Source organism: Lithobates pipiens, unplaced genomic scaffold (assembly GCF_037356315.1).
Source record: "Lithobates pipiens isolate NorthernLeopardFrog02 unplaced genomic scaffold, aLitPip1_a1.2 Scaffold_18, whole genome shotgun sequence".
In the NCBI taxonomy this organism is placed as follows: Eukaryota; Metazoa; Chordata; class Amphibia; order Anura; family Ranidae; genus Lithobates; species Lithobates pipiens.
The window spans coordinates 490,490,621-490,514,049 of record NW_027507758.1 but is presented as its reverse complement, the minus strand read 5'-3'; the positions used below and the strand labels follow the sequence as shown (position 1 = coordinate 490,514,049).

General features: G+C 47.0%; 1 protein-coding gene across 3 annotated transcripts in view; it reads right to left on the bottom strand.

Moving 5' to 3' along the window:
- GRK7 (G protein-coupled receptor kinase 7) overlaps positions 1-23,429 on the bottom strand; it is a 140,990-nt gene that overhangs the window by 20,184 nt on the left and 97,377 nt on the right. For all 3 annotated transcript variants that reach the window (XM_077488574.1, XM_077488575.1, XM_077488573.1), the window contains one exon: positions 6,283-6,554. In XM_077488574.1, the coding sequence (XP_077344700.1) occupies positions 6,283-6,554 (272 nt within the window). The remainder of the gene's footprint in view (positions 1-6,282; positions 6,555-23,429) is intronic.

The window sequence follows — 23,429 nt, the reverse complement described above, 5'->3', positions numbered from 1 at the left end:
GAGTTCGCCCTTACGGACACATGGAGACACAGACATCCTTCACTAGCACACTACTCCTGCTTTACTCCATCCCGTTCAGCCATGTCCCGCATAGACCTGATCCTCATCTCGCCCCCCCCTCCTTCCCCATCTCCTTGACGCGGGGTTTGGGGCCCGGGTGCTCTCCGATCACTCCCCTTACTGGGTCCGGCTGCGTCTGCCGGGTCCTCCTGGACCCCGTGGCTGGAAACTTAATCCTTTCTGGCTAACCGTTCTGCCGGACCTGGATTCTGTCCAGCGTGAATGGGACCTTTTTTTCCACACCAACGAGGGCTCCGCCTCGTACGGCTCCGTCTGGGAGGCCTTTAAGGTGCATGCCCGTATGATTCTCTCCTCGCGCATCTCCAGACATAAGGCTTCCTCCAAGCGTCTACTCGAACAAGCGGAGGACAGTCTGCATGCACTTGAGCGGGCCTTTCGGGCTGACCCGTCGGAGGCCAATGCCTCCCTGTTGAAGCTACAAACTAGGGTTACAGACCACCTCCATCATGAAAAGGCCAGGAAGGGCATCTTCTACGCTAAACAGCGCCTGTTTGAATTCGGGGAGCGCGCCGGCAAATTACTCGCATATATGGCCCATCTGGACCATAGGTCCCTGGTGGTGGTGTCCCTTTGGGACGCCGGTGGGAGAATTATTACTGACCCCGACTTGGTGGCGGAGGAGTTTGGGTCTTTTTATTCGGGCCTGTACTCCTCCACTGCTCAGTACACCCAGGTTGAGCTCGAAACGCTCCTCGACAATGTTCCCTTCCCGACCCTCACGCCTGAGCAGAGATTACAACTTGAAGCGCCCATCACATCCGACTGTGTGGCAGAGGCCATGTCATCGCTTCCTACCTCCAAGGCCCCGGGGTCTGACGGCCTACCCCTGGAGTTCTATGCCCAGTTTGGCGAGACTCTGATCCCCCAATTGACTAAACTATATTCACACATATTCGACTCCGCCACCCTTCCTAGGTCCATGGGCGAGGCCCTAATAGTCCTTATCCCCAAACCAGGCAAGGACCCGCTGCTTCCCGAGTCTTACCGACCCATTTCCCTGCTCCAACTAGACGTTAAGATCCTGGCCAAAATTCTTGCCTTACGCCTGAATAAAGTTATTCACTCCTTGATACACCCCGATCAGACCGGGTTCATGCCCCAGAGAAACACAGCATTTAATCTTCGGAGGCTTCACATGAATATACAAGCCCAACACTCTGACATTGGCTCAAGGGTGGTTGTCAGCCTGGACGCCGCCAAGGCGTTTGATACTGTCGAGTGGGGTTACTTGTGGGAATGCCTGCGCAGATTTGGTATAGGTCCCAATTTTATTAAATGGCTCCAACTACTTTATTATGCTCCCATGGCACGTATTCTGGTAAACGGCAGGATCTCCCCTCCCTTCTCGCTCTCCAGGGGGACTCGCCAGGGCTGCCCCATCTCGCCGCTCCTATATGCTCTGGCGGTGGAGCCCCTGGCCACCGCCCTCAGGACTCACCCTGACATCCGTGGTCTTCGCTGTGGCGGTCTGCATGAGGTGGTCAGTCTGTACACGGACGATATGCTCCTTTATTTAGCGGACGCTGGCCCCTCATTGCAGGCTGCACTGCGAACCATCACGGCCTTTGGAGCCTTTTCTGGGCTCCAGATCAATTGGACCAAATCCCAAATTTTGCCACTTGACCTGGGGCCTCCCACCGCCGAGCAGGCGGCTTCCCCGCTTGCTAGGGCAAGCACCATCAAATATCTTGGAGTGCACGTCTCCAGGTCCCTCTCAGATTTCCTCGTCCTTAATGTTGAGCCCCTATTTGATACCCTAAAATCCAAAACGCAGGTGTGGTCCCGTCTCCCCCTGGGGGTGATGGGCCGAATAAATTTAGTTAAGATGATACTCCTCCCCAAGCTTTTATACGTTTTCTGGCAGGCACCACTACGCATCCCCCCTCGTATATTTAAATCTCTAGAATCGATCCTTAACACGTTCGTCTGGGGCTCGTCCCGACACAAACTGCCATGGCGGGTTTTGAAATGCCCCCCAGACTCTGGCGGGACTGCCCTTCCGGACCTGTTCCTTTATTACCTTGCATCACAGCTCTCCCACTTTTTTCACTTTCATCACACTGACAGGTCCCGATACACCGCCCTGGTATGTTCACAGGTCCCTGGCCCGCTGACCCACCCTTTTCAACTCTTATTTTGCGGCCCCCCTCTTCCCCTCACTTCGGGACACGGGCACTCTATGCTTTTGCACCACCGCAAGGTCTGGCACCTCGCCACACAGCTGAGTCAGGCCCCCTCCCCCCACTCTCACACTCCCCTATGGGATAATCCTGATATGCCAGAACTTGCCCTCATCCCGGATTCTGGGCTGTGGGCAAGTAGGGGGGTCATTTATCTCTCTCAGGTGGTGTCCAATGGGATGGTTAAATTGTTCCAGGCCCTTAAAGACGAATTTGATCTCCCCAATTATATGTTATTCCGCTATCTCCAACTCCGACACGCGCTCCACACCCAGTTCGCCAATCACTTCCCGAGACTTGGAACTCCGGTTTTGGTTGATACAGTATTGGGTCTGGAACACGCACAGTTGATCTCACGGCTGTATACTTACCTGCTGACTCCCACTGCCTTGACTGTCGCCTCTCAGGTCCGTTCTCGGTGGGAGGGTGATCTTGGAGCAGTGTCGGCTGAGGATTGGGACGAGGCTTTGGCGAACCATAAAATGGTGTCGCCTAGGCTCTCGGACCGCCTCACCCACCTATATGTCCTACACAGGTCCTACCTCACGCCCCATCGTATAGCCAAGTACAGGCCTGATTATGATCCCCGCTGCCCCCGCTGTACTTCCTTGGACGCCTCCTTCTACCATCTAATTTGGGCATGCCCGATCATACAGGGATACTGGGCACAAGTTGTCCAGTTCCTCCATGATCGCATGGGCTCCCCGCTGTCGTTATGCCCTAGACAATGCCTTCTGGGGCTCCTCTCTCTATCTGATAGTGATAAATACCTTAACATCTTTCTACAAGAAACCTTATTTCAGGCCAGAATGCAGATAGCCAGAACATGGTTGAGGGGTAACCCCCCTACTCTACAACAATGGATAAGAGCGATCAATGTTACTCTCCCCCATAAGAAAATGCTATACTCTCATAGAGGTTGCCCCTATAAATTTAATAAAATTTGGGATGGGTGGTTAGAAGACCCATCCACTTGTAGCGTCGAGGACTAGGAGCTCCTCCCTTGCTGCGTCAGCGGATTTCCCGTAGGGTCTATATCTCTCTCCTTCATGCCAACCTTTATTGTACAATTATCTCGCTGCCTTGTGTCTCATGAATTACTCTTGCAACTGCCTGTATGCTTCCAACCCTTGTATGTGAAATGCACTTTTTTGTGTTTGTGGCGCCTGTTGCGCCAGGCGATGCTGTCATTAACTTGTCTCTTATGCTCAATAAAGCCGCATTTTGAAGTTAAAAAAAAATGTGTTATTTGCAAAATGTTATAGTATAAACTAAAAAAAAGGGTCTTATTTTCTAAACTTATGCTCTTTTTTTTTTTATAATCGCAAAAAAGAAAAAACCAAGTGGCGATTAACTACCAACAAAAGAAAGTTCTATTTGTGTGAAAAAAATTTTTAAACATTTTGTTTATGTACAGTGTTGCATGGCTGAGTAATTGTCATTCAAAGTGTGAGAGCACTGACAGCTGAAAATTGGTCTGGGCAGGAAGGGGGTGAAAGTACCCTGTATCGAAGTGGTTAAGGGGAATCCTAGGACAGAATTAAATAAAATTGTGTGGGGTCCCCCCAAACTCCATAACAGTCCCTTTGGGTCTGGATCTGGTATAGGTTTTAAGGGGAACATCATGCCAAAATCAAAAAAATTTATAAATCAGCGTGGGATCTCCCCAAAAATGAGTACCAGGCCCTAAAGGATTGGTATGGAGTTTGGAGGGACCCCAGGCCATTTTTTTTCTTAATTCTGTCATAGGGTTCCCCTTAACCACTTTTTTGGGTCTGGTATAAAATCCATACTATACCCTTATCCGAGGATGCAGCCTGGCAGGCCAGGAAAGGGGGGGGGGGAACAAGAGAGCGTCCCAAAACACCCACCCCCCTAATGTTGAGGGCATGTGGCCTGGTATGGTTCAGGAAGGGGGTGCTCACTTGCGCCCCCCCCTTTTCCTGACCTTCCAGGTTGCATGCTCAGATAAGGGCCTGGAATGGACGGGGGGGGACGACTCCACAGTTTTTTAATCTGTATTGCCGGGAGTCGGCAATACATTACAGCCGCCAGCAAGTTTAAATTACATTTTTGCCTTTAGAAATGTCATTATTGCTGCAGCATGTTCTAAACATTGTGCAGATGAGCCACTTTACAGGGAGACTAAGGGGACCTCCCAGGCACGATATTTAAAGGAATATTTCATTTTTATTGTTTCACTTTAAAGCAGAGTTCCACCCAAAATGGAACTTCTGCTCATTTGTCTCCTCTCCCCCTCCGAGATGGCCTCACGCATGCGCAGTAGGGTTCCCGGCATGAAGCCATAAGACTACACTGCCGGGTTTCCTTTTTTTTTGAACGGTGTTTGCTTATTTTTCATCAACACAAAAAGAACAAATAATATAGCACCCTACAAGAGTAGCATGAATGTGCAGCATATAAACCTATACATATCATGTCTTGTAGGCCAACATGGCAAACTGAAATTAACGAGAAGGAGCAATACCACCCGATCCCCCCACAGCCAGAACAGTGGCAGCAGGGGGTAAAAGGCTATCATGAGCCAGACCAAAAAGGTAACCGCCGGGTTCCCTTACCCGCAATTGGGATGGCAGCACCCAACAGCTTGTGGAAACATCAGCTGCGGTTCCGACATCGCTGGACTCCAGGACAGGTAAGTGTCCTATTATTAAAAGTCAGCAGCTGCAATGTTTAGCTGCTGGCTTTTCATTTTTTTTTTTTTTTGGGCGGACCTCTGATTTAAGCATCATTACAATCACTGCTCCTTTAAAAACTATTGTTTTAAAAACTTTTTTTGCATTGATACACGTCCCCCAGGGCAGTACCCAGGTCCCCATACACATTTTTGGCAATAACTTGCATATAAACCTTTAAAATGAGGACTTTTCATTTTTGTGTCCCATAGACTTTAACCGCTTGCCGCCCGCCCACCCACCGTCAAATGATGGCAGGGCGGTGCGGATCTCGTTCTGGGTGGACGTCATGTGACGGCGCCCAGAGCGGCCGCTCTCGTGCACCCCAGATCTCTGTAAAGAGCCACAGCTCTTTAATCATGTGATCGGCTGTGTCCAATCACAGCCGGCCAAATGTAAACACGGAGATGCCGGTGATCGTGCCATCACCTCACAAAGGACATCTAGGCATGTAATCAGGGCACTGATAATCAGGGTCCTGATTACAATAAAGCGCCCACAGTGCCAGAAGTGAGTGTCCACCAGTGTGCCCACCAGTGCCAGCAGTGAGTACCTACCAGTACCAGCAAACAGTGACCACAAGTGCCAGCAATCAGTACCTATTAGTGATGCCAGTCAGTGCTGGCTATCACTGCTGCCCATCAACACTCATCAGTGCCGCCTATCTTTGCCTACCAGTGCCGCCTATCTGTGCCCATCAGTGCCACCTATTGGTGCTCTACAGTGCCACCTATCAGTGCAGCATATTTGTGCCACCTAATCAGTGCCGCCTCATCAGTGAAGGAGAAAAATTTCTTATTTGCAAAATTTACTGACAGAAAAAAACTATTTTTTCTAAATTTTCAGTCTTTTTTAAAAAAAAATTTAGGAAAAGATAAAAACCCAGAAGTGATTAAATACCACCAAAAAAAAGCTTGATTTGTGTAGAAAATTATAAAAATTTCACATGGTTACAGTGTAGCATGACCGCGCAATTGTCATTCAACGTGTGACAGCGCTGAAAGCAGAAAAATGGCCCGAGCAGGAAGGGGGTGTAAGTGCGCGGTATTGAAGTAGTTAATAGATTTGGCATGTTTGGAAGAACTTTTTGCCTGTTCTGGTGATGTTCTGGTGCGAACCGAACCAGGGGGTGTTTGGCCCATCCCTACTTTGGTGTACTGATGATGTATATATTTGTGTATGTGCATATTTGTACATAAGCACATATGGCCATCCAAAAAGAATATAACAAATAAGCACTTTTACTGGACACAAATCATTTGCAAAAGAAGAAATGTTATGCGATTTTTTTTTTGTAGACACAAGGCACATTGGGCTTTCCTCACCTGCTTCCCAATCGCTCCTCTGGTTTCTTTGCTAAAAAGAGTTTACATATATCCTTAGTCTCTGGAGTGAAGTTTGGATGGTTAAATGTAACCGGGTCCTCCAGTGTCTTCCGTTTCACCTCGTCCTTGTTTGGCTTCTCCTTTGGATCTCTGAAAGGTGTTTGGGCTGCAATCATTTCATACACACTGCAGCCCATTGCAAACCAATCCACAGGATAACTGTAATTCTCCTCTTTCAGAATTTCAGGTGCCATGTAACCATTGGTCCCAGCCTAAGATACAGAAAGAGACAGCAGTGTTTTGCAGAATAGCATTACTACCAGAAAGTGTGACAAATATATCTAAGAAAGCTAAACAAGAAAAAGGAAATATCAGATCAGTTGCGAGATCCTGGAAAGTGGCTTAATGAACATTTGTTTAACATAATATGCTAAAAACTCTCCTTTTCAAAAAGTTCAGACCTAGAAAATGTATGTTTGGTTTCAGCCTACCTGATTATTCCATTTATTTTTGTGATGCCTACCATTTTATTCCACAGAGCCAGTCTTAATTTTGATGTCACAACAGAAGCACAACTTTAAAATAACAAAAAAAAAAAAAAAAAAAGTAAACTATTGGCTGTAATGCCATTGCACATATTACTTGAATATATTATCAACATTAACCACTTCAATACCAGGCACTTTCGTCCCTTCCTGCCTAGGACAATTTTCAGCGCTGTCGCACTTTGAATGACAATTGCAGTGTCATGCAACACTGTACTCAAACTACATTTTTATCATTTTCATCCCACAAATAGAGCTTTCTGTTGGTGGTATTTGATCACCTCTGGTGTTTTTATTATTTTCTAAACAAACTAAAAAATGACAAAATTTTGGGAAAAAATTTATATTTTTTCTTAGTTTGTCATAAAATTTAGTTTTCTCCTTCACTGATGGGAAGTGACGAAGTGGCACTGATATTTAGATTTGATGGGCACTGATATGCAGCACTGATGGGCAATGGCAGGCAGCACTGATGATGAGGTACTGACAGGTGATACTGCTGTGCTCTGATTGCCACTGGCTGAGCCTCCGATCAACTCTCCCTGTCAGCGCGAACCAAGGAATGCCATTTACCGGCACTTCCTGGTTCATGCGATGATCAGCTGTGATTGGTCACAGCTGATCACATGGTAAGAAGCCTCTGTCAGGGGCTCCTTACTACGATCGGAGATGCAGTGTGTCAGACTGACCCACAGCCCCTCCGATCTCTGTGCTGCGCACCCCTGCAAACGTGCGCCAGCATGTTTTCCTGCAAGACGTCATATGATGCCCAATGAGGATAACAGAACAATCACCCGGCCGTCAATCTGCTATAGGCCGCGGGGGAAGTGGGTAAATATTAATAAAAAAAAATTTTAAAAAAAAGAAAGAAAAGAAAAAGCCTTTCTTTCAGCAGCTTAGTAGATGCCCCCTACTTATTCTTATGTGGTAGTATAATAAAAGTTTAAACTTTAATGTGCTATTATAGGCTGGGGATAGAATTGTGTTGCTGATTTAGAAAAGGCCAGCAGTGGGCACCAAAGAGATAGTGTGAATGAGTGTAATATGTGGCACTGCATAGGAACGGGAAAGGATTGATGGGAACCTCTCAGTCAATGCAGCTTACCGATAGAGTCAGGGGATTGGGGCTTTAACAGACATGTGGAGCTCGGAGGAAAGCAGAAGTTCAGGTGGGTAAACATCGCTCCCTCACATTTTCGTTCCTCTTTCATTCGTTAATCAAAATTAGGGAATTGATTTTCGTCATCGTTTTCGTCAATTGACTGAATTCAAAATTGTATATATATATATATTTTTTTTTGTAAGTTTTCAGCACTGAAAACATGCATGCGACAAAAATTATGATGAAACATGCACAGTGCTTGTTATTAAAGCTCAATTACACAGAAGCATTCACTAGTAAGGCAAAAGTGTACACGGTCTTATTGTTTATTATAGGTATGTGGGTCACTTTCAAAACAGAGTATGGTGGTCTTTAAAGAAAATTTACAGTAAAATGGTGCTGGGTCCATTCTATTTTATTAACATTTCCCCTAATCTTAACTCTGACACTGTCCTAGATCAAATCCTGATCTAGCTATTTTATCTTTATTTTTTTACTTCTATTTATACACACTTTTTTCTAGTTTACAATTTTCCCCTCTAGCAAGGAGAAAATTATAAGATGTATCTTTTTTCTCCATTCAAGAGAAGGAAACAGCACAGGGGCCGCCTGCACAGTGACTGATCATTATGACAGCTGCCTTTCAGCTGCTGCAAGTGGAGACAAACAGAGGATTGGTTCCTGTAATTGCCCCCGCTACACCAATCACCCCCTCTCTTGCCTACATCTGATTCCCTTCTGCCTAGAGCCACTGGACCTGCTGCGGTACAAGAGGACCAATGCTTCCCCCTTTATCAGCAGCCCTGGGCTGCGGATTTGGATTTTTCCACCCCCCCCCCCCCCCATCTTGGCACCCTAAGGCGTTTGCCTAAGTAGCCTTATTCTCGCACTGGCCCGATTAGAATCTATTTTATAATCCAGCTGCAGGAATACACTGGATACTTGCTGCAGCTGGTATGGAAATACAGTGTGCATGAATCTTAAGAGCTTGGAACATTTTAAAAATTTGGAGAATCTTTAAAAGAAGAGTTATGCATTGGTGTGTTATACTGCTCTCCATCCAGTAGGGGGAGCATTGTAAATATGTTCTGGTATAGCTATGTATTTTTAGCATCTATGGTTTCTGTATGCCTGTGTTGGATTAAGTAAAGAAGTCCTGTGAATGTCTGTCCATGTCTATGGCTCAAATTCATTTTAAATACACAAAACTGGTGATGAGGATGGGATTTCATTGAATGGACACAGCAGAAACACAGGTAATTAGCCTGAATGAAGAATAAGAACTTGTGTTTTAGAAACACATCTATAAATATCTCCAGCATGGCTTCTCTGGGACACATGGAGGAATTTGATGTGGCTAATCCATCCTCATGGAACTCATATACTAACAGGTAGGGATGAGCTTCGAGTTCGAGTCGAACTCATGTTCTACTCGAACATTGCCTGTTCGCCTGTTCAGGGAACAGTGAACAATTTGGGCTGTTCGCAGCAAATTCGAAAAGCCGGAACACCCTATACAAGTCTATGGGAGAAATCTAAAGTGCTAATTTTAAAGGGTAATATGCAAGTTACTGTCCTAAAAAGTGTTTGGGGACCCGGGTCCTGCCCCAGGGGACATGGATCAATGCAAAAAAACGTTTTAAAAACGGATGTTTTTTCAGGAGCAGTGATTTTAATAATGATTAAAGTGAAACAATAAAAATGTAATATTCCTTTAAATTTCGTAGCTGGGGGGTATCTATAGTATGCCTGTGAAGGGGCGCATGTTTCTGGTGCTTAGAACTGTCCCTGCACAAAGTGTCATTTGTGCAGGAAAAAAAAAGTCTTTTAAAATCACTTGCGGCTAAATTGTCGGCTCCCCGTAATACAGAGAACACTCAATGAGTGTTCTCTGTATTAGCCAACAATTCATTCATTCACTGATAAAAAAAAAAAAAAAAAAAAAAAAAGCGTGAGGGTTCCCCTAAATTCAATTACCAGGCCCTTCAGGTCTTACATGGATATTAAGGGGAACCCCGTGTCAAATTAAAAAAAAAATTGACGTGGGGGTCCCCCTAAATATCCATACCAGACCCTTCAGGTCTGATATGGATATTAAGGGGAACCCCGCATCAAATTTTTTAAAAAAATTGACGTGGGGGTCCCCCTAAAAATCCATACCAGACCCTTTATCTGAGCACCCAACCTGGCAGACCACAGGAAAAGAGGGGGGGACGAGAGAGCGGCCCCCCCTCCCTCCTGAACCATACCAGGCCACATACCCTCAACATTGGGAGGATGCTTTGGGGGTCTGTGACCCCTCAAAGCACCTTGTCCCCATGTTGATGAGGACAAGGGCCTCATCCTCACAACCCTGGCCGGTGGTTGTGAGGGTCTGCGGGCGGGGGGCTTATCAGAATCTGGAAGCCCCCTTTAACAAGGGGACCCCCAGATCCCGCCCCCCCCTGTTTGAAATGGTAAGGGGGTACAAAAGTACCCCTACCATTTCACAAAGAAAGTGTAAAAATGGTTAAATAAGACAAACACACTTTTGAAAAATTCCTTTATTAAAAATAAAAAAAATTAAAAAAAAAAGATTCCAGCGGTGCTAATCCACTCTTGCTATCCAGCGACGGATCTCCGGGGTCCAGCGATGGATGATCATATCCAGCAACGGGGGATCTCTCAGTCCAGTGCTGTCGATACATCCGTCTTCTGTCTCCAGTGCGGAGACACTGCGGAGATCCCAGCGCTGACGTTTGTCACCTGACCCTGCCCCCTCTGACGCTGGTGAAGGGAGCCAGGGGTTCCCCAGTGATGTATGGGTGACCCCGCCCCCTCTGATGTAACGGAAACCTGCGTTACATCAGAGGGGGCGGGGTTACCCACACGTCACTGGGGAACCCCTGGCTTCCCTCTCCAGCGTCAGAGGGGCGGGGTCAGGTGACGGGTGGCCCCGCCCTCCTAATATAAGAAACGTCAGCGCTGGGATCTCCGCAGTGTCTCCGCACTGGAGACAGAAGACGGATGTATGGACAGCGCTGGACTGAGAGATCCCCGTCGCTGGATATGATCATCCATCGCTGGACCCCGGAGATCCGTCAATGGATAGCAAGAGTGGATTAGCACCGCTGGAATCTTTTTTTTATTTTTTTTATTTTTAATAAAGGAATTTTTCAAAAGTGTGTTTGTCTTATTTAACCATTTTTACACTTTCTTTGTGAAATGGTAGGGGTACTTTTGTACCCCCTTACCATTTCAAACAGGGGGGGGCCGGGATCTGGGGGTCCCCTTGTTAAAGGGGGCTTCCAGATTCTGATAAGCCCCCCGCCCGCAGACCCTCACAACCACCGGCCAGGGTTGTGAGGATGAGGCCCTTGTCCTCATCAACATGGGGACAAGGTGCTTTGAGGTGTCACAGACCCCCAAAGCATCCTCCCAATGTTGAGGGTATGTGGCCTGGTACGGTTCAGGAGGGAGGGGGGCCGCTCTCTCGTCCCCCCCTCTTTTTCTGCGGCCTGCCAGGTTGCATGCTCGGATAAAGGGTCTGGTATGGATTTTTAGGGGGACCCCCACATCAATTTTTTTTTAATTTGATGCGGGGTTCCCCTTAATATCCATATCAGACCTGAAGGGTCTGGTATGGATATTTAGGGGGACCCCCACGTCAATTTTTTTTTAATTTGACACGGGGTTCCCCTTAATATCCATGTCAGACCTGAAGGGCCTGGTAATTGAATTTAGGGGAACCCCCATGCTTTTTTTTTTTTTATCAATGAATGAATGAATTGTCGGCTAATACAGAGAACACTCATTGAATGTTCTCTGTATTACGGGGAGCCGACAATTTAGCCGCAAGTGATTTTAAAAGACTTTTTCCTGCACAAATGACACTTTGTGCAGGGACAGTTCTAAGCCCCAGAAACATGCGCCCCTTCACAGGCATACTATAGATACCCCCCAGCTACGAAATTTAAAGGAATATTACACTTTTATTGTTTCACTTTAATCATTATTAAAATCACTGCTCCTGAAAAAACGCCCGTTTTTAAAACGTTTTTTTGCATTGATCCATGTCCCCTGGGGCAGGACCCAGGTCCCCAAACACTTTTTAGGACAGTAACTTGCATATTACCCTTTAAAATGAGCACTTTAGATTGTGAACGTTTGAGTCCCATAGACTTTAATAGGGTTCTAAAGTTCACACGAAGTTTAGGTCTGTTCGCAGGTTCTGGTGCGAACCGAACAGGGGGGTGTTCGGCTAATCCCTACTGACAGGCTAGAGTTTTTTCCTAGAAGCTAATAAGGTGGCCAATGCTGTGCAGAAAAGAGCAGTGTTACTAAGTGTTATTGGATCTAAGCCCTTGTACACACGGTCGGAGAATCCGTCGGAATGTGTCCTATCGGACCATGTTGTCGGATAATCAGACTGTGTGTGGTATGCATCCGTCGGACCCAGTTTTCCAACTTGTTGGAAATATTTTCCGACAAACTGGTCCGATCGGACATACTCCGATCATGTGTAGAGAATTCCGATCGGACAAAGTGCCACGCATGCTCAGATCAAATTCCTACACCAAAGCTATTGGCTACTAGCCTGAACGTAGTCCCGTCGTAACTAAATAATGTCATCACGTTCTGAACAATCGGATTTTCCGACAACTTGGTCCGACCGTGTGTATGCAACAGTTTCGGACACAATCCGTCGGACAAAATCCAACGGATTTGGTTGGCAGAATGTCTGACCGTGTGTACAGGGGCTAAGACTTAATATTGTCCGCTCACTGATATCTCCTGCTAAACCAAAAGACTGCCCATATGACGAAATACTGGCCCTGTTAAAAAAAAATTTTTCACCCATTGCATCTGAAACATTGAGTCGTTTCCATTTCAACGGACCAAACCAGCATTGCAGCCTATATTGCGGAACATCAGAAAATTACAATGTAGGTGCTAGTTTAGAATCCTTGCTAAGGGACAGGCTAGTGTGTGGAGCACAAGATGAAGCACTGCAGAGAAGACCTCTAGCCCAATAGAACTTAACTTTTATTACTGCACAAGAGGAAGTGCTTGCATATGAGGCTGTATACCTTCATTCAAAAGAAATTAATTCTTCCTCCAGCAAAGATAATTCACAGGATATAAATTAAGCGGCAAAGGCAAATGTTAACTCAAAGGACTTTCCAGGCGTAATTAATACATGTCGTTTTAGAAATGCAGTTTGTCACACGTGCAAACAGAGGTCACATACAGTCTGTCAGACTAAAGATCAATCTACAAATACAATACCAATGGCAGCACACTCCATTAATGCGCCGCTTGTTACGAATGATGAAACCTCTACAGGTGTTTATACAAATGAGTAGGTGTATAAAGTGGAAACTCTTCATTAGGACTGTTTACCAGAAGTACTCCTACTCCTCAAATTCTTTCCCCACAAATGCTCAGATGGTCACTCATGCTGAATGCCTATGACTGCGATGTCGAATATATCATCCTGGCAAGAATATCACTCATGCTGATAGGTTGAGCCAGTTGCCTTTGTTTTCTCCTGATTTCCTTGTCCCTCCTGTGTCTGAGGTTCTCATGTTGGAATCCATTCCAAACCCTCCATTACATGCTAGACACATTGCTGGTATGACTGCTAAAGATCCCGTGCTGTCCAGTGTGCTAAACTGGGTGTGGAGGAGATGGTCCAAAACAAAAGTTGAAGAGAAGTTCAAACAATTTTTAGTGCGCCAACATGAACTGTCTGCCTATAAAGGCTGCCTACTATGGGGAAACAGTGATAATTCCAAAGGCAGGACAGGCTCAAGTACTGCATGCTCTCCACAAAGGACATTCTGGAATAGTCCACATGAAAGCGTTAGCCAGAAGTTATTTTTGCTGGCTTAAAATGGATAAAATTGAGAAGTGGGTACAGAACTGTCATGCTCCACCTAAAGCCTCAGTGGATCCCTGGGAAGTGGGAAGTAACAAGGTCACCTTGGTCATGGTTGCATATAGATTTTGCGGGGCCTGTTTAAAGGACAGATTTTTTTTTTAGTTGTTGATTCCTTCTCAAAATGGCTGGAAGTTGTATTAGTTACATCCCCCACCTCAGCTACTGTCATAAGAGTTTTAAAGGAGGCCGTTTGCTACACATGGGTTGCCAGATACAATCGTGTCTGATAATGGAATGCAAATTTACCTCCTCAGAATTCAAAACCTTTATGGCAAGCAAACTTATTCAACATGTTATGATTGCACTATTTCACCCATCATCATATGGTTCAGATCACCAAAGACTCATTGAAGAGAATTGTTCAAGGAGATTGGAATCAGACTTGCAAATTTCCTTCTGCAACAACATGTGACACCATGCTCAAGCACTGGTTGTAGCCCAGCAGTGCTCCTAATAAACCGTCATCTAAAAATTAGTTTGGATCGTTTACTCCCTGATCTGACATCAGCGTTACAAGAAAAGCAAGAACTGCATTTAAAAATCGATGACCAGATGTGAGCAGAGGCGGATGTGTGAGAGAGGAGCTCCAGGCCATCCTAACAGAAATCCTGCACCATCCGACTGCCTGTAAGCTTGGTGAGCCTACCACACTGCTCACCATCTCCTGCACCATTCCAAGCATCCTCCCTGGCTGGCTGGTCCATCGCTGTCTGCGGACTAGTCCACGGCTCGGTCCACGACCCGCCATCATCCGGACAGCAATGGGCACAGCAGACCCCTCGCACCTTCTTCCTTCTGTTGCCGTGCTAGCTACTCCTTCCCTGCGGCCCTGCAGTCTGAGGGGGTCCCACCAGAGTAGCGGCTGAAGTGACGGCCACGGCCTTCCACGTTCCTGCGACCTGTCGCCATTTTGTTCCTGAGAATGGAAAAATCCTCCACAGCACTGCGGAGGGTGGGCGGCGATATCCTGCTGCGCTCCCGACTTTCAATCTCTGCTCCTAAATCTCTGGGGACACGGTTGGATTGAAGGGGCAGTGGTACAGGCGCACTGAGTCCATATCCCTGATTCCTGTACTAGGGTGCTGCATAGAGCATCCTTCTAGGCCACGGCCTGATTGAGTGTCTCCATTATTTTTATCTCCCTGAAAGTGACTGGCTGCTGTGTGTGGGGTGTGACCACCCTGACAGGACCAAAAGTCCACAGGACTGCCCGGGCTTAGCACCCACTTGCTTCATCCCCAAAGCCACTTCCCTGCAAGGTGACAGTGCTGGGTGTGGTGGTACGGGCTGAGCAGCCCCGGCTCAGTAAGCTTCCAGCCTAATGGGCCCTAAGAACTGGTCTACTATATTGCCCTTGCCAAGCCGCCCACTTCCTGTCATAGCTACACCACCAGACACCTCTCTAATTGGACCGCTGCAGGTCGCTCATTGTAAACCTCCTTCATTCAGAGGTAATGCTTTCTGTAATTGGAGGGGTGAATGGATGACGCTATCGCCCCTCCTCCAGCCACAGAAAATCCTTGCATTCAGTCAAAAAAATACAATCTGAATTAAGGATGTGCAATAAGTACATGGCTAACATGCTCAGAAGTCAAGTAGCAGAATGTGAATGTGACTGTGGGAAAAAGGTTAAACTCTATGCAGTACCCTATCAAAAGGTGGCATCCTGGCAAGATGGTGTGTATACTGGAATATATCAATGTGTGTTGAAGGGGGCAAGTTTTACTCTAAGTGTCGTCTGAAGTATGTGTCTGCCACTGAATGTAAATTATATGCAACTTGAGACATGAATAAAAACGTTTGCATTCAATTTCTAAGAACTTTGGTGGACTGATGAAACTGGGCTCATCATACAAAATACTGAGAAGGCAGGAAGAGGTGTATTTACAACAAATTATGCGAGTCTATTTCCTGTGCTGTCCTCCACCAGTGAATCCAACCTAGGTATTCCAGGTAGTTAACTGTGGTGATCATACTTTGGTCTAAGCAGGCTACTGACTGGTCTATCAAGAGTAGATCGTCTAGGTACGCTATAATCGTTATACCTTAGGCCCTTAATCTGGCTAGAGGGGCCAGGACATTTGTAAACACTTCAGGTGCAGTAGCTAGACCAAAAGGCAGAGCTACAAACTGAAAATGAAGATTTTCTACCTCAAAGCGTAGCTATTTCTGGGGAGCGGGGAAAAACAGCACATGGAGGTATGCATCCTTGATGTCAATTGATGCCAGAAGTTCTCCTCCTTGTAGGATGGAGACTACTGATCGGATTGACTCCATGCGGAAAGAGCGGATATTCAGGAACCGGTTTAAATCTTTGAGATCCAGAATGGGTCTGACATCTCCATTTGGCTTTGGCACCTAAAGAAAAGATTTGAATAAAACCCCAATCCCTGCTCTTGCATGAAGACCACCGAGATCCCTTTTTGGAGACAAAAGATGGTCCAATGCTTGAAAGAGAGACTGCTTTCTTTCTGGATCCTTGGGAACCTTTGATCTGAGAAAACGAGGAGACGGAGACTCTGGAAACTCTAGCTTGTACCCTAGAGCTATTGAAGAAGTCACCCATTTGTCTCGAAACTCTTCCTGCCAGACCCTTGAGAACTGCAGAAGTAGTGTTTACCTCTTAAACCTGACGGCAGAGGCCGTTGTGACTGCCTAGAGACTGATGTCCCTGGCACTGGAGAAGGAGCTTGTTTAACCAGTTGCCGACCAGCGCACGCCGATGTACGTCGGCAGAATGGCACGGGCAGGCAAATGGGCGTACCTGTACGTCCCTTTAAAATTTGCCTCCCTGCCATCGGGAGCGCACCGCCGGCGGGGCGCTCCCGCGCTGGTCGGGACCCCCGTGAGTCCGGTCGCGGGACCCACGGACTCGATCGCCGCGGACATACCCGCGATCGTCTCACGGAGCAGCTGAATGAAGAAATGCCGTTGTAAACAGCATTTCTCCATTCTGCCTAGCAACTAGTAATGCTGATCTCTGCTCCATGTGATTGGAGTAGAGATCAGTGTTCACTAAATTAAAGCCCAGCCCCCAACAGTTAGTAACACACCCCTAGGAACACTTAACCCCTACACTGCCACCCACTGGTTAACCCCTTCACTGCCAGTGTCATTTACACAGGAATCACTGCATTTATATAGCAGTGATTGCGGTATAAATGACAATGGTCCCAAAAATGTGTCAAAAATGTCCGATATGTCCGCCATAATGTCGCAGTCACAATAAAAATCGCTGATCGCCGCCATTACTAGAAAAAAAAAAATATTAATAAAAATGCCATAAAACTATCCCCTATTTTGTAAACGCTATAACTTTTGCGCAAACCAATCAATAATCGCTTATTGCGATTTTTTTTACCAAAAATATGTAGAAGAATATGTATCGGCCTAAACCGAGAGAATTTTTTTTTTATATATATATATATATTTTTGGGGGATATTTATTATAACAAAGTAAAAAATAATGCGTTTTTTTCAAAATTGTCGCTCTATTTTTGTTTATAGCGCAAAAAATAAAAACCGCAGGAGGTGATCAAATACCACCAAAAGAAAGCTCTATTTGTGGGAAAAAAAGGACGTCAATTTTGTTTGGGAGCCACGTCGCACGACCGCGCAATTGTCAGTTAAAGCGACGCAGTGCCGAATTGCAAAAAGTGCTCTGGTTTTTGACCAGCAAAATGGTCCGGTCTGTAAGTGGTTAAATGAAACATGTTTACTCCTCTTCCTAACTGGCAAAAGAGTACTTTTTCCATCAGAAATTATTTGGATGTACAGTGCCTTGCGAAAGTATTCGGCCCCCTTGAACTTTTCAACCTTTTGCCACATTTCAGGCTTCAAACATAAAGATATAACATTTTTATTTTTTGTGAAGAATCACCAACAAGTGGGACACAATTGTGAAGTGGAACGTAATCTATTGGATTTTTGAAACTTTTTTAACTAATAAAAAAAATGATAAGTGGGGCGTGCAAAATTATTCGGCCCCCTTGTGTTAATACTTTGTAGAGCCACCTTTTGCTGCGATTACAGCTGCAAGTCGCTTGGGGTATGTCTCTATCAGTTTTGCACATCGAGAGACTGAAATTCTTGCCCATTCTTCCTTGCAAAACAGCTCGAGCTCAGTGAGGTTGGATGGAGAGCGTTTGTGAACAGCAGTTTTCAGCTCTTTCCACAGATTCTCGATTGGATTCACGTCTGGACTTTGACTTGGCCAGTCTAACACCTGGATACGTTTATTTGTAGATTTTGCTGTATGTTTGGGATCATTGTCTTGTTGGAAGATAAATCTCCGTCCCAGTTTCAGGTCTTTTGCAGACTCCAATAGGTTTTCATCCAGAATGGTCCTATATTTGGCTGCATCCATCTTCCCCTCAATTTTAACCATCTTCCCTGTCCCTGCTGAAGAAAAGCAGGCCCAAACCATGATGCTGCCACCACCATGTTTGACAACGGGAATGGTGTGTTGAGGGTGATGAGCTGTGTTGCTTTTACGCCAAACATATCGTTTTGTATTGTGGGCAAAAAGTTCGATTTTGGTTTCATCTGACCAGAGCACCTTCTTCCACATGTTTGGTGTGTCTCCCAGGTGGCTTGTGGCAAACTTTAGACGAGACTTTTTATGGATATCTTTGAGAAATGGCTTTCTTCTTGCCACTCTTCCATAAAGGCCAGATTTGTGCAGTGTACGACTGATCGTTGTCCTATGGACAGACTCTCCCACCTCAGCTGTAGTTCATCCAGAGTGATCATGGGCCTCTTGACTGCATCTCTGATCAGTCTTCTCCTTGTCTGAGCTGAAAGTTTAGAGGGACGGCCAGGTCTTGGTAGATTTGCAGTGGTCTGATACTCCTTCCATTTCAAAATGATCGCTTGCATAGTGCTCCTTGGGATGTTTAAAGCTTGGGAAATCTTTTTTTATCCAAATCCGGCTTTAAACTTCTCCACAACAGTATTACGGACCTGCCTGGTGTGTTCTTTGGTCTTCATGATGCTCTCTGCGCTTTCAACAGGACTCTGAGACTATCACAAACAGGTGCATTTATACAGAGACTTGATTACACACAGGTGGATTCTATTTATCACCATCAGTCATTTAGGACAACATTGGATCATTCAGAGATCCTCGCTGAACTTCTGGAGTGAGTTTTCTGCACTGAAAGTAAAGGGGCCGAATAATTTTGCACGCACCACTTTTCAGTTTTTTATTTGCTAAAAAAGTTTAAAATATCCAATAGATTTCGTTCCACTTCACAATTGTGTCCCACTTGTTGGTGATTCTTCACAAAAAATTAAAATGTTATATCTTTATGTTTGAAGCCTGAAATGTGGCAAAAGGTTGAAAAGTTCAAGGGGGCCGAATACTTTCGCAAGGCACTGTATTTATCCGAATCAACCCCAAACAGCCGTTCAACGTGACAAGGAAAACTAGCCAGGACAAAAGCCTAACTAGAAACCTCAGGGTGCCGGTGCAAAAAATCACGAAGGGCCCCCCCAGTGCAGCCCACGTCACCAGTGCAGCCTGTGTCCCCAATGCAACCTGTGTCACCAGTGCAGCTTGAGTCACTAATGTAGCCTACCTGTGCAGGGGAAGAGAGAGGAGAGCTGCTGCCTGGTTGATCAGAGCGCCGGGGAACATAACAGCTTTCATTTCAATAGCTGTGTGTTCCCCGCTGTGTGCAGTCATACACAGCCCCCCCCCCCCCCTGTCCAGGGAACTTTTATAGACAGATTATCTGTCCCAGGATTGGAGACTAGTTGAGGGGGGGGGGTGGCAGCACTGTTACTTGAGGTGGGGTCACTGCGGTGGTACTTGAGGGGGATGGCCTCGGTGGTAACTGAAGGGGGTGGCTTCGGTGGTACGTGGCTGCAGTGGTACTTGAGGGGAGGTGGCTGCGGTGGTACTTGAGGGGTTCTAGCGGTGGTACTTGAGGGGGTGGCTACGGGGGGTATTTAAGGGGGGGTTGTAACAGTGGTACTTGAGGGGGGGTGGTGGCGGTGGTACTCGAGGGGGGCTGTAGCGGTGGTATTTGAGGGAAGGTGGCTGCGGTGGTATTCAAGGGGGGGTTGTAACAGTGTTACTTGAGGGGGGGTGGTGGTACTCGAGGGGGGGTGGCAGTGGGGGTACTCGAAGGAGGTTGCTGCAGTGGTACTTGAAGGGGTGGCTGCGGTAATATTTAAGGGGGGTTATAACGGTGGTACTTGGGGGGGGGGTGGGGGTGGTGGTACTCGAGGGAGGTTGCTGCAGTGGTACTTGAGGGGGAGTGGTGGCGGAGGTACTGGAGGGGGGTGGTGGCGGTGGTACTGGAGGGGGGTGGTGGCAGCAGTGGCAGTGCCTCTTACTGATCCCATCCCCCCCACCACTGATCTCATCCCTATTCCCTCCCATCATCACCTCTGTTGTAGTGGTGATGGGGGGATAGATAGGGATAAGATCTGCTGTGGTGGTGGGGGGATGGGATCAGTAAGAGGCAGAGCAGAGCCACAGAGGTGGAGGTTGGGAATCGGATCGATTGTAGTGCAAAATGGTGACTTACCGCCAATCAGTCGATTCCCCTTCAGAATTGATCCTTCACCAAGTTCACCGTGCCTCCTCCAGGAATGCCTTTCCTCACGTGGGTAGACCGTAGGTACTCCATGTAGTCGCAGAGGGGGAGAGCTCCTCCTCCGCCTTCATCGATTTAGTCTGCTGACTTTATTTCAGTGACACAAACAGTCTCTCAGCGCTGTGCTGCCTCTGCCTTATCTTTTGCCTCTCCCCTCAGGCTCAGTGGGCGAAAGCACCCCTCCCACGGCATGGACCCGACAGTCCGACACACACTGGTCAGGTGGGCCCCTCACGCAGCAGGCGGGTGGGTGGTCGGTGGGCCCCCTGCAGTGGCGGAGAACTACAGGGCCCAGTCACACTTGCGACTTTTGCAACCCTGATAATTTCGCCACCGAGCCAGGAGCTTTTTGCATGGCGCCTCAGCTGACCAATTTTTTTAACCTTAAGATTCTATGCATATGCACCAGCCCAAGCGCAAGGCGCGAGGCCTGAACAATAGAATCTCTCATGGAGTCTATTGCAAAACATAGCGCCGCTGGTAGTTCGGCTAAATCCTGGGCCTGCTGATCAGGAATAAACTTGAGCACCTGTTGAAACTGGTCTCTCAAGGCTTGACATACACCAATTGCTGCCAGTGCAAGCCGAGTCACTGAACCTGAAAATTGTTTTTTTAAAAGGAATTCCAACTTTTTGTCTGTTGGATTCCTAAGCATTTGAGCTATGTCTATTCACAGAAGATATAGCAGCATCAATTGCTGGTATCTCCCACTTTTTAGTGAATTTCTCCTCCATAGGATAAAGTGTTGAGAACTTTTTAGGAGGAAAAAATAGGATTTTTGTACTCACCGTAAAATCATTTTCTCTGTAATTCACCGACCGACACAGCTCCTCTCTGTAACTAAATGGGTTTGTTAGCCTGCCATTAGGAGAACTAGGCAAAAATTGTAACACAATACACAGAAATTTAGTTCCGCCACAGGGGGCGGACCCTGTGCTAACAACCCTCCCTGCTGCCCAGGCAGAACCCAGTACGTCAACAAGCAGTACAACGTAGAGAAAAGGAGGAGTGGGTGCTGTGTCGGTCGGTGAATTACAGAGAAAAGGATTTTACGGTGAGTACAAAAATCTTATTTTCTCTTATATTCACTGACCGACACAGCTCCTCTCTAACTAAATGGGACATCCCCAAGCGGTACCAAACGAGGGGTGGGAAAAAAACAGCATTAAAACTTCATCCACCATGGCAAGTGGGAACTAGTGAAACTAAACCCACAAAAAACAAAACAAAACAAAACAAAAAAAAACAAACAGCAGTGTACGGACAACACACCGTCATAACCAGGCATCCTCAACAGGAGAGATTCAACACCGCAACCTTTTTGCGTAAGTAATGCAACAGTGCATTAAAAAGACAGTACTGCATTTTTATGGAAAAACCCCGAAAAAATCTCAATTGCAACTACATGGCCGCCTGCAAAACTTTGAGGGCAAAACAGGCATCAGCCGATGCACTGATGTCTACCTTGTAGAACTTAGTAAACGTATGGACAGACGAACAGGTCGCCGCCTTACACACCTGAGTGACAGACGGTGTCGGAAGGCCCAAGACGTTCTGATTGCTGTTGTAGAGTGGGCCGTGACTGGAAAGGGGGGCACCTGCCCCTTCAAGGCTTAGGCTTGTACTACAATCTATCCACCTGGAAATGGTGGCTGACAAGACCGCCATACCCTTCTTTGGACCAGCCACCGAAACAAACAGTGAGTCTGACTTCCAAAAGGAAGCCGTGGCAGACAAGTACACCTTCAGAGCCCTAACCACATCGAGAGCGTGAAGGGCCACCTCTTTGGGGTGCTTCGGCTTAGGACACAACGATGGTAATACAATGTCCTCATTGATATGAAAAGCCGAAACCACCTTTGGTAGAAAGGACGGTAGCGGACGCAACACCACCTTATCCCTGTGGATGACCAGATAAGGCAACTTGCATGACAAGGCCGCTAATTACGAAACCCTCCTGGCCGATGTGATGGCCACTAGAAAGACCACCTTCTGTGAAAGGGTCAATAGGGGAATCTCCCCAATATTCTGAAAAAGGCGGCTTCTGAAGCGCCGACACCAGGTTCAAAGCCCATGGGGATAACGGTGGACGCACTGGAGGGACTACGTCGTACCCCCTGAACAAAGGTACTCACTAATGAGTGAGATGCTAGGGGGTCGCAGAAAAAAAGACAGCCAGGGCTGAAATTTGCCCCTTAATGGTGCTCAACGCCAATTTCTGGTCTACTACTTGCTGAAGAAACAGCAGGATCCTGGATATAGAAAAGGAGCACGGATGCCACCCTTTCGCCTCACACGTGGAGATGTAGGCCTTCCAGGTACGATGGTATATCTTCCGTGAAGAAGATTTCCATGCCCTCAGCATAGTGGGAATCACCGAGTCCGACAGACACAGGTTCCTCAGCACCTGGCTCTCAATAGCCATGCCGTTAAAGCCAGCGATGGTAAAGCAGGGTGAAAGATTGGATCTTGAGATAGGAGGTCCTCTCGCAGAGGCAGTCACCAGGGAGCATCTGCCACCAGAGGCACCAGGTCTGCGTACCAGGGCCGCTGAGGCCAATCTGGGTCAACCAGGATTACTCGGATCCCCTTGGCTTCCACTCTGCGAAGCAGACGTGGCAACAGTTTTAGTGAAGGAAAGGCGTAGACAGCTGGTACTGATCCCACGGAGCCACCAGCGCATCTGGCACGTCTGCCCACGGATCCGTTGTCCTGGACACGAATCTCGGCACCTTCAGATTGAGGCGGGAGGCCAATAGATCCACATCTAGTGTGCCCCATTTCAGGCACAGCAGCCTGAATATCTCCGGATGCAACGCCCATTCTCCTGGGTCCAGCATCTGACGACTCAGATAGTCCGCCTGCCAATTTTCCACCCCCGGGATGTGTACTCCAGATGCTGGGTCGGCACAACCACCGACTTCTTTAGGTTCAACAGCCACCCAAATTCTCGCAGAGTCTGCATGGTGATC